General features: G+C 48.0%; 1 protein-coding gene across 2 annotated transcripts in view; it reads left to right on the top strand.

Moving 5' to 3' along the window:
- The first annotated feature begins 2,816 nt into the window (after positions 1–2,816).
- The window catches only part of BAALC (BAALC binder of MAP3K1 and KLF4), a 56,844-nt gene continuing 49,196 nt past the window's right edge, over positions 2,817–10,464 (top strand). For both annotated transcript variants that reach the window (XM_032467739.1, XM_032467740.1), the window contains exon 1: positions 2,817–3,105. In XM_032467739.1, coding sequence (XP_032323630.1) covers positions 2,946–3,105 — 160 coding nt within the window. In that variant the 5' untranslated portion in view covers positions 2,817–2,945. The remainder of the gene's footprint in view (positions 3,106–10,464) is intronic.

Here is a 10,464-nt window from a genome sequence, read left to right as displayed (position 1 = left end):
AAATGATTAGAACTGATGAATGAATTCAGTAAAGTTGCAGGATATGAAATTAATATGCAAAAATCTGTTGCATTTCTGTTCATTAAAAATGAACTTTCAGAAAGAGAAATTAGGAAAACAATCCCATTTACAATTGCATCAAAGAGAACAAAATGCCTTGGAATGATTCTAACCAAAGAGGTAAAAGACTTGTACTTGGACAACTGTAAGACATTTATGAAAGACACTGAAGATGACACAAACAAATGGAAAGATATACCATGCTCATGGTTTGGAAAGAATTAGTATTGTTAAAATAATCATATTCCCCAAGGCAATCTACAGATTCAATGCAATCCCTGTCAGAATATCAATGACATTTTTCACAGAACTAGAACAAATAATTCTAAAATTTGTATGGAAACACAAAAGACCCCAATACCAAAACAATCTTGAGAAAGAACAAAACTGGAAGTATCCAATGCCCTGATTTCAAACTATACTACAAAGCTACAGTCATCAAAACAGTATGGTACTAACACAAAACAGACACATAGAGCACTGGAATAGAATGGAGGGCACAGAAATAAACCCATGCACTTATGGTCAATCTATTACAAAGAAGCCAGGAATATACAATGAAGAAAAGACAGTCTCTTCAATAAACGGTATTGGGAAAACTGGACAGCTGCATGCAAAAGAATGAAACTAGACTAATTTCTTACACCATATACAAAAATAAACTCAAAATGGATTAAAGATTAAAGACACAGTTAAAAAAAAAAAGATTAAAGACACTGTGAATGAAACTATCAACAAAATGAAAAAGCAACCTTCTGAATGGGAGAGGATATTTGCAAATGATTTATCCAATAAGGGGTTAATATACAAAAATGCAAAGAACTCATACAGCTTAACATAAAGAAGAAAATCCAATTTAAAAAATGGGCAGAGGACCTGCATAGACATTTTTCCAAAGAAGACACACAGATGGCTAAAAGACACATGAAAAGATGCTGAACATCACTAATTATCAGGGGAATGAAAATCAAAATCACCATGAGATATCACCTCACACCTGCCAGAATAGCTATCATCAAAAAGACAACAAATAGCAAGTGTTGATGAGGATGTGGAGAAAAGGGAACCCTCATGCACTGTTGATGGGAATGTAAAGTGGTGCAGCCACTATGGAAACCAGTATGGAGGTTTTTCAGGAAAAAATCAAAACTAGAACTACCATGTGATGCAGCAATTTCACTTCTGGGTGTTTACCCAAAGAAAACAGGAACACTAATTTGAAAAGATATACGCATGACAGTGTTCACTGCAGCATTATTTACAATAGCCATGATATAGAAGCAGTGTAAGTGTCCATTACAGATGAATGGATAAAGACAGTGTGGTACACAGTCAATGGAATATTACCCAACCATTAAAAATGGAATCTTGCCATTTTGGACAACTTGGATGGATCTAGAGACTACTGGGATAAGAGAAATACGTCGAACAGAGTAAGACAAATACTGATTGATCTCACTTGTATAAAACCCAAAACAAAACAAAACAAAACAAACAAAAAAACCAGACTCAGATGCAGAGAACAAAAGGTTGGTTGCCAGAGGGGAGGAAAGTGGGAAGGTGAGTGAGATAGGTGAAGGGGATTAAGAGTTACAAACCTTCAGTTATATAATAAATAAGCCACAGGGATGTAATATACAGCATAAGGAATATGGTCAATAATATTGTAATAACTTTGTATGGGGACAGATGGTTACTAGACTTACTGTGGTGATTATTTCATAATGTATGCCAATGCCAAATCACTATGAACTAGCATAATATTGTACACCATCTGTATTTCAATTATATACATCTATATGTGTTGAGTGAGTGGAAAAAATACTTATTCAACACCATGACATTCCGGCAGAACTTGGTCACAGAGGATTTATTTTCCCAACCCTTCTTTCTTAGCTGTCTCTTTAAGGCAGTTTCCTTCTTTTACCACATGTTCTGGCTCCTTTGGGACAAGTAAATTCGTTGCCTCACCCAAGTCTGAGCTCTAAGAGTTGAGTGTGCACCAGGGAATGAAATGCTGACAGCTGGATGGTGGACCCCGAGAATGTCAGGGCTGCCCTTGAGCTTGGAAGGAAGCCAGCCATGCCTCCCAGCCCCATCCATAGAGGATGTTCCAGGTGCTCTGCGGTTCCTTATCCTCGTTTGTTTTCTTGAGAACAGTTTGAAGTCACAGAACTGGAAAGGGTGTTAGTGACAGAGTATAGCCTCACTCTATTATGGCCCTACTCCCTGCTCCAACTAGGACAGGAACGGGCTCTGACTGCTCCCTGATTCTTAGCGGCAATACCTTATTCCCAGTTTCCAGGTTGTCACCAGGTCCACGCTTTTGAAACAGGAGGCCAGAAAGCTTAGGATCCCTTCATAAGTCCCCAGGATGGATGAATGGAACGAAGGAGGAAGGCAGGATGGATGAAGAGATGAAATAAGGGGGCTGAAGGAGTAGATAGATGCGCAAGGGCCTGGGAGCGATGACCCTGGCCCTCGGGGTTGATCCCCTCGTGGGCCCCCGCCCTCCCCGCTCCCAGGCCGCTGCTCCTGCGCCCCTCGGCCGGCTGGGGCGAACCGAGGGAGGGTGCGGGGAGCGTTTGACTTGGGGCGGGGTAAGGGGAGCGGCGAAGGCGAGGGGAGGTGGGGAAGGAGATTGGGGAAGGGGAGGGCCTTGGAGGCGGAGAGGAGGGGCGCGTGGGGAGAGGGCGCGGCGGAAGGGGCGGCGGGCGCCGCGGGAGCTGGGCGCCTGGCCGCGGCGCGGGCGGCGGGCGCGGGGACGCGATGCCGCCGCTGCCGCCTCCTCGCCGGCCCGGGCTGCGCCGCCGCGGCTGAGCCGCCGCCGCCGCCGCCGGAGCTGCTAGCCGAGCGGCCGCCCCGCGCGCCCGCAGCGCGGGAGGATGGGCTGCGGCGGGAGCCGGGCGGATGCCATCGAGCCCCGCTACTACGAGAGCTGGACCCGGGAGACGGAGTCCACCTGGCTCACCTACACCGACTCGGATGCGCCGCCCAGCAACGCCGCCCCGGACAGCAGCCCCGAGGCGGGCGGCCTGCACGCGGGTGAGTGCGCCCGGCCCCGGCAGACCCCCGGCGCTGTGAGGCGGGGGTACAGGAGGGGGAAACGGGAGGGGCGCGGGACGCCAGGGGCAGCCCAGCCCCCCAGAGAATTCGGTGCTGAATGGTCGGGGTCGGGGGAGGTGGAAGACAGGCAGACGGGACCTGCCTGCTGACGGACAGACGGACTGACGGACCCAGGCCCAGGGAGCGGGGCCAACCTGAGACCTTTACAGAAGGCTGAGCTAATCCCCGAGCCTCGGGGAAGCTCGCACCTCTTGGCCTCCCCCGGTGCCTGCTCACTGGTCAGGGACGCGTTGGGTGGGAGCACTGCCCGCCCGGCCCGCGCGCCTGTCCCGCAGCCCACCCACGCCTCCCGCCCGCTTGGAGTCGCCGCAGCCCGGTTTTGGCCCATTCCCTCTTCTGGCCGCCTGTGCACCCAGCCGGTCACTCCATCCACTGGCCACCTGGCTCCTCTCTCCCTTGATTTATAGACTGACCCAGATTGCCTGGGTGGAGTCTTCCTTCTCGCTCCCCCCTTTTCCTCGTCTCGGGCTTTGAAATCCATAATCCTAGTATTCAGGGCAAAATGTATGCCGGCCGCCTCATCCCTAGTTTTGCGTTTAAGCTTACTTTTCAAGCAGTTGCTTCTTAGTAGGGACTCCCCTCGCTACCCTATGATTCCTCGATGCTTATACGAGGCAGGGCATGAAAGTGGATTACAACTACACATTAGATACTCTTACCATCCCCTCTCTGACAGAAATCTGATAGAAAAATATGCAAAGAACTTTCTGGTCCCTTTTCAGTTCAGTCACAAATTAGATTTTTTTTTTTTAAAAGCAGACACTAATAATTGTAGGGTAGAGATGAAACTAGACTGTTGCCACAGACTGACCTTTAATCATAAACGTGTTGGTGACGTAAAAAGGAAGAAAAAACTTCACTCCTTATTACATGGATGTTATCAAAGCCAGATCAATATTTGGGTAAGAATATTTTAACTGCTTCCTGACCTCTCTATGTTACTGGCATTTGAATACTGACATCTAAAATAGCAAATGAGGTTAATTTGAAGCATAACATATAAGGAGGGGAAAAGGAATGTCAACTACCTTAGAAGATCAGTCATCTGAAATCTGTGCTTCATAAGTAAGAGCTGCCACTTTAATCCTGAGACTCGGTCTCCATCTTTTAGGACCAAGCTGGCTCCTTTTTCACATGAACTGTGTGATTTTTTTTAAAGTGAGAACTGTCAGTGAAACTGTGAAGGGCATAACACTACACTACATTTGTCTGATTTTTCTGACTTGAGATAGCAATCATAGTGGCTAATGGTATTGCTGATGCAACACCAGCGAGTTTCCAAAAGATGTGTTGGCTGAATTCAGTGTCAGAATGAGGATAAGACGTGAGCCTTCAAAAGCAACCTGGTAAATGTTAGATGAAACAGCATTTCCCGGGGAGGTGTGGTGCTTCTCAGTAGAGACTCAAAAGACCAGAGCTGTACTCCAAGGAAATAAGGTTAAAAAGGTCCAGTGTGAAAAAGAACAAAGTACAGCTTCAGAGAATGGTTGCCTTGGTGACTGGAAATGTATGTGTGTGTGTGTGTATGTGTGTGTGTGTATGGTGTGAGTTATTATGGGATGGCTACATATGTACATATTTGTTTCCAATGCTTATTCCTTTATTACTCTGCCATCCTGAGTCATTTCCCATCATGCATCATGAGATCTGGTTCCTGCAACAGGTGGGGTCTAGGACAAGCATGCTCACTCATGGGGCCCTGCCAGTCAGGTGGTCCTGAAGACCTGAATCACTCACAGGAAGGGCTCAGCTCCAGTCCTGGAACAGCACCCTAAAATTGGCAAGACTCTTAGGTGGGCAGGATCATTTCAGTTCCCTAGAGCCTTCCATTAGCCTCAGTGGAGAGGAACATTTCTGAAGATCAAGATGGAATCAAGCCTCCCCTGAAAGTGCATTGGCATTCCCTTTAGAGCCTTTAGAAAAATGGCTTGATTCCTGTGGATTTTTCAGACTAGCAACTGGTTGTCCTTAGTCAGAGTGGGTCATCTGTCAGAGCTACACATCTGGATTTCAGCTGCCCTGGGGGATTAGCCAGAGTTCTTTATTTTTCTTCTCCTCCCTGCTCCCCTGGCCTCATCCATCTTCTGTCAGTGCTCCACCTGTGAATTCAGTTCCAGGCTTCTGGGGGACACCCACCAGCCCACAGTGACTGTGTCATGGGAGGAAGCCAGAATGCCACTTTTCCTGTTTCCATCAGTCCTTTTCTGATGGGGGACAAAAGGGAAAGCTGGATTTTGGAGAATCCAGATTGTAAAACCAACAATAATGGCTTTGTCCCTAGAATTCTAGAGCTGGAGCAGGTCTCTGGAGGTCATCTGTCAGGGCCCATGGGATTCAAGTAAATTGCCCCAGTCTGCACCACACAGCCTCCCAAGCCCTTCAGTCTTACCTCCAGCTCCCTCCGGCCTCCAGAATCCCTTCTTTCTGGGCCCCTGGTCACTCTCCTTTAGTGTCAAATTGAAGCCACCCCAAATCAGGAGCTCTGAGGGCAGAGAGAGGACTAATTCATCTTCATATCTTTTGCTCAGCAGAGCGTGGAGCCTGCGGTTAGGATTTTAGGTTTTCTGAATGGGTAGGCACTCCAGCTAACCCTGCCCTCACCCTGTCAGCTCTTCCTCGATTCCCTGCCCCCCACCCCCGTGCCCTGCCTTGCATCCCTTGCTGCTGACATTTTTCCCACTTGCATAAATTTAACCTAGATTCTTCCAAGTGCCTTTCTGATCCCACAGTTTTTTTTTAAAAGTGCCCCCAACTTTACCCTACCCTATTGAAACCCCAGCTCAAAGATTCCATTTCTTCTGTGGCCCCTCCAACCTCAACTCCACACCCATATCTACCAGAAAGCCCCATTTAAGCATGTCTGCTTGTAAATCTCATTTCCATTTCTTAGTCCAACCCAGAGTGACACCTCACAGATGTTCAGTAAGTGTTTATTGAATGAATTCTGCATTTCTCAGCAGGAAGGGGGCCAGTCCCATAAAGGGAAGACTTTCTTGCCTCCTTCTCCTTAAAGAGTGACTCCAAGCCTTTCATTGCTGTGCCTGGGGAGCCTCCACTTGCCAAAAGAATTCAATTAAGTTTTAGATTCAGCTATTAGGGAGGCTGGAATTAAAGACTTAACCAAAGCCACAGGATCTGATATCCATGGCTTCCCTGTGTCATTGAAGCCTGTCTTTCTGTCACAGGAGGAATTTTAATTCATCTGGCATGATTTAGTTCTTATAAAATCAGTTTGCTGGATTGATTGTTACCTCTGTTGTCTGAAGGAGGTCTCCCATGGAGAGAGGGGGTCTCTGAGGTTGCTATGCTCCAGCCAAGCTCAGCCATTCCATATATGAATCACTTCCCAACATCCCCTCAATTTAATCACAAGTCCCTTGAGTCAGATCCTTAAATATCCCTTTTTGGACTGTTAGTTTTTTCCTAATGTCTCTAGAGAATAAAACATTTTGAATTTCTCTAAAATGCTTCTACTTTATAGTTTTAAATCACTATAATAATTGCTTTAGTGAATGCGAGATGGCAGATTGCAGAATTAGACTTGCAGCAAAATGATTTATCTAAATCAATTGAAATAAGTCACATGAAATGAAGAGCACTTAATATTACCATTAGCTAACATATATTGATATCTTACCAAGGGCCAGGCGAAGTACTCAATGGCACTTGATGTAAATCGTCTCGTTTAATCTTCAAGGGGGAATGAGGCAGACCGTCACCGCCCTCTTACAAGTGAGGGAGTGAGGCTTAGAGTGTGCAGTAACTTTTCCTAGTCTAAGACTAGAATCCAGTTCTTCCTGAATCCAAAGCCCCCACTCCTAAATCCTGCCTTCCTGATGAATGGGGGATCAACTATAGAGTCCCAGTTGATGGGACTCAAAGTCTGGTCTGATCTTTTGATAGTGTGGTGTGGTCTCAGCACAGTTTTTCTGTGCAGCATCCCTGAGGGTGGGAGATCTCGTCCCTAGGGAAGAAGTTCTCCCCATACCTTTGTGGAGCAGTTTTCCTTGTAAGAAACTCTACCTGCTGCCTTGTGATTTCCACCTGGCCTCGCACAGATGGTTCCTTCAGTGTCTGAGGACTGCCGTTGCATCTCCTCTCACCATTGGTCCCCTAGACCAGCACGTACAATTCCTGCCATCATTTCTCAGACATCTGTGGGCCTGACCGTACTCCTGCAAACACACCACTTGGTTTCTCGAAGTCCATCTTGATACAGGGGACCTATGATGACCTCCGAGCTGCTGATGTTAGCCGACCAGCATAGGAAATGTGAGGTCTGTTATGCTGTGGGCGCTGACCCTCTCTGGGCGCAGGTAAAACCAGGTGAGAATTTGTATTTTTTTTTGCTGTTGTTGTTGCCATATTACCTTGAGGACTCACATGACACTTGTGGTGACTTAAAACCCTTAGATCTTCCTTTCTAGTCACATTTAAGTCACATTCTGTGGCATCAGGGACATTGTCTGGATTTCAGCCTCTATACCCAGCATCTGAAACAGTGACTAGAATCTCGGTGGCATTCAATAAATGTTTGTGGAATGAGTGAGTCCTCATGAATCCTACATTTGTGCTATTGATTTCCATAACACGAGTGAGGGATTTTTGTATTTTTTTCTTGTTAAAACGAATCTTGGTTTCAGTTCAATATTTAAACTTGCTGACCCCGACTCATTTAGATAGTGCCGTGAAGACAGTAGTCTAGGCCTGTTTCCCGATGTCGACAGTCTAAAGATGAAGGACACTCGTTCACTCGTTTGTTCATTCAATACAGAGCCAGCATGAAGATGAGTAAGAGAGGTTCCTTGACCTCAAGAAGTTACTAATATAGGGGAGACAGGCATAAAGGTGGACACACTTCAGGTCAGCATGGTCCACCCTGGAACAGCATGAGGGAAAGGCGCCGGGGGAGGGCAGAGGACTGAGGAGTTCATTTTGCCTGGGGAGGGGCCGGTGTGTACAGACCCCTGCAGGAGGCCTCCCCGCAGGAAGGAGCCCTCACAGCCCCATTATCCTGACTCCCCCCGCTCAGAGAGTGAGGGCACCGTGGAGAGCCCACATGGGGCTTCCCGGTGGATAAGCCTCCCTCAGTCCCCCAGCTCCCTCTGTAGACCTGTTACCACTGATGGTTATATTTTGGCCTAACGCCCGCCCCCTCGGGACGACAGGCTCTGACAGTTAGGTCAGGGGTCACTCCCCTCGCCATTGAATCCCTGTGCCCAGTGCTGGGCCTGGCAACGGGAGGACCTCAGGTAATGTCTTGTGAGTGAACACATCTCCTAAAACTTCCCTGTGTCCACTTCCTTCTTCCTCTAGTCCCCAGGGTGATGTTTTCTTTCCTCAAAAGTCCCAACTGCTCTTCCTTTTTGGGCTCTTGTCTACCTGATGGGAAACATCCCCACCCCTCTGTGTCTCCTTTGCCAAACACAAGCCCCTTTGTTATAAGGGTTATTTTGCAAAAATCGTGACCAAAAAAAGGGTGGCAATAAACCTAGGCAGTTCGTAAAGCTCTGGGAAGTCGCATGTTCCCATGGCCCTCATCCCCTGGGCACAGTCGCCCAGCCTGCCCCAGGCTCTCCAGGCACTTTGTCCAGCCCAGTGAGAGCACCGGCCAAACTGCGCTGCCGAGGCATGGTCACGCCCGTCTCTCGGGTTAGCCTGACTGGCGTTTGCGTGCCTGGCATCTACCAGGCGGGTGTTGAATGACTGTAAAAATGCATGGATGGAGGAATGACCCTGCTGTGCAAGTGCAGCTTTGTCTGTCTGTCTCGTACCTGCTTTCCTGAGTCCTGTCTTAAGTGATATTGTCTTGGACTTCAGTCCAGTGAACTATGTCTTCATTGGACACTAGATAAAGTTCTTCTGACTCTGATCAGAGATGAATTTCAGGCCTCAGGCTTGGGCCCCAGTGGGAGAAAGATAGTCCCCTTTCGGTCAGCAAGGAGTCTTTTCCTGGCTTTTCCTGCGCTCACCAACCCGCAGCCCCTGGAGGTCCTGCCTTCTCCCTGGGATCTGTGCGCCTCTGAGCCCCAGCACCTTCCTGCAGGTAAGAACATTCTGTCCTAGTGAAGTGGGAGCCTGACCCGTTGTTCCTGGCCCGCAGTGCCCGGGCTTCCATCCCGGGAGCCCTTCAGTGTCAGGTCCATGGCTTCTAGCCCCTGTCAGAAGATCATTTGTCTCCTGTTGTAAAATCCTGTCCCTGCCAAGACTCCTTCAGAGGTTCTGTAGCCGGTCTGGGTGCCACCCTGGCTTCCATCTGTAGGGGAGCCTGGGGGGTGGGGGTGTGGTCTGAGCCACACTGTGATTTAGCCCCTTCCAGCTTAGCTACCAGCGGCCTTCCTTTCCTCATGTGCACCCCCTACCCTGCCCCTACCCAGTCACCTCCTTCTCTCCAGAGATAAAGCTCTTTCAGAATGTTGCTGTAGGCTGACCTGTGTCCTGCCATACTTGTCTGTTGAAGTCCTAACCCCCAGTACATCAGAATGTGACCTTCTTTGGAGATAGGGTCCTTGTAGAGGTGATCAAGTAAAATGAGGTCGTTATGGTTGGCTCTCATCCAGTGTGACTGCTGACTGGTATAGAAAGGAAATGTAAACACACAGACAGACAGACAGACACTCAGGGAGCATGCCATATGATGATGATCGGAAGGCCAAGGAAGGCCAGAGATGACCAGGCAACCCTCAGAAGCTGGATTCTCCCTCCCAGCCCTCAGAAGGCTCCGACCCCACCAACACGTGGATCTCAGTCTTCTAGCCTCCAGAACAGGGAGGCAGTATATTTCTGTGAAGCCCTGCAGTTTGCAGTACTTTGTTACAGCAGGCATAGAAAACTAGTAAAAATGTATTTATGAGCATGAACACTGAAACAATGAGAGAGGATTTCCGTGGTCACCACCTCACACTTCCTTCTGAGATCAAGTCTATTTCCTTGTCATTTACGTTCAAGTAGCATTTATTGAGCACCTAGTAGAAGTGAGAATTTTTCTTTTGGACATTAGTTTACATAACTCTCTAAAATAACTTCATAAATCATTGCTATCACCGTTTACCGGATAAGGAAACTGAGGTCCAGTGAGATTAAGAGATTAAGCGGGGTCACCAAGCCAGGACGTGGAAGCACCTGGGGCAGCATTCAGGTCTGTTGTTTCTAAATCCAGGGCAGTGCTAATGTCTAAGCACAAATTTAGTGTCCTCCTCCACCCCATCTGCCTTTGGCTTTTTTGAAAATCTGAACCACTTGGAGTGGGAGCCTCCCGGCAGTGTTCTCAAGGCTGAG

The sequence above is a fragment of the Camelus ferus genome, chromosome 25 (assembly GCF_009834535.1).
Source record: "Camelus ferus isolate YT-003-E chromosome 25, BCGSAC_Cfer_1.0, whole genome shotgun sequence".
NCBI lineage: Eukaryota > Metazoa > Chordata > Mammalia > Artiodactyla > Camelidae > Camelus > Camelus ferus.
The sequence above is the reverse complement of the archived record's forward strand: the minus strand, read 5'-3'. Positions and strand labels throughout refer to the sequence as shown.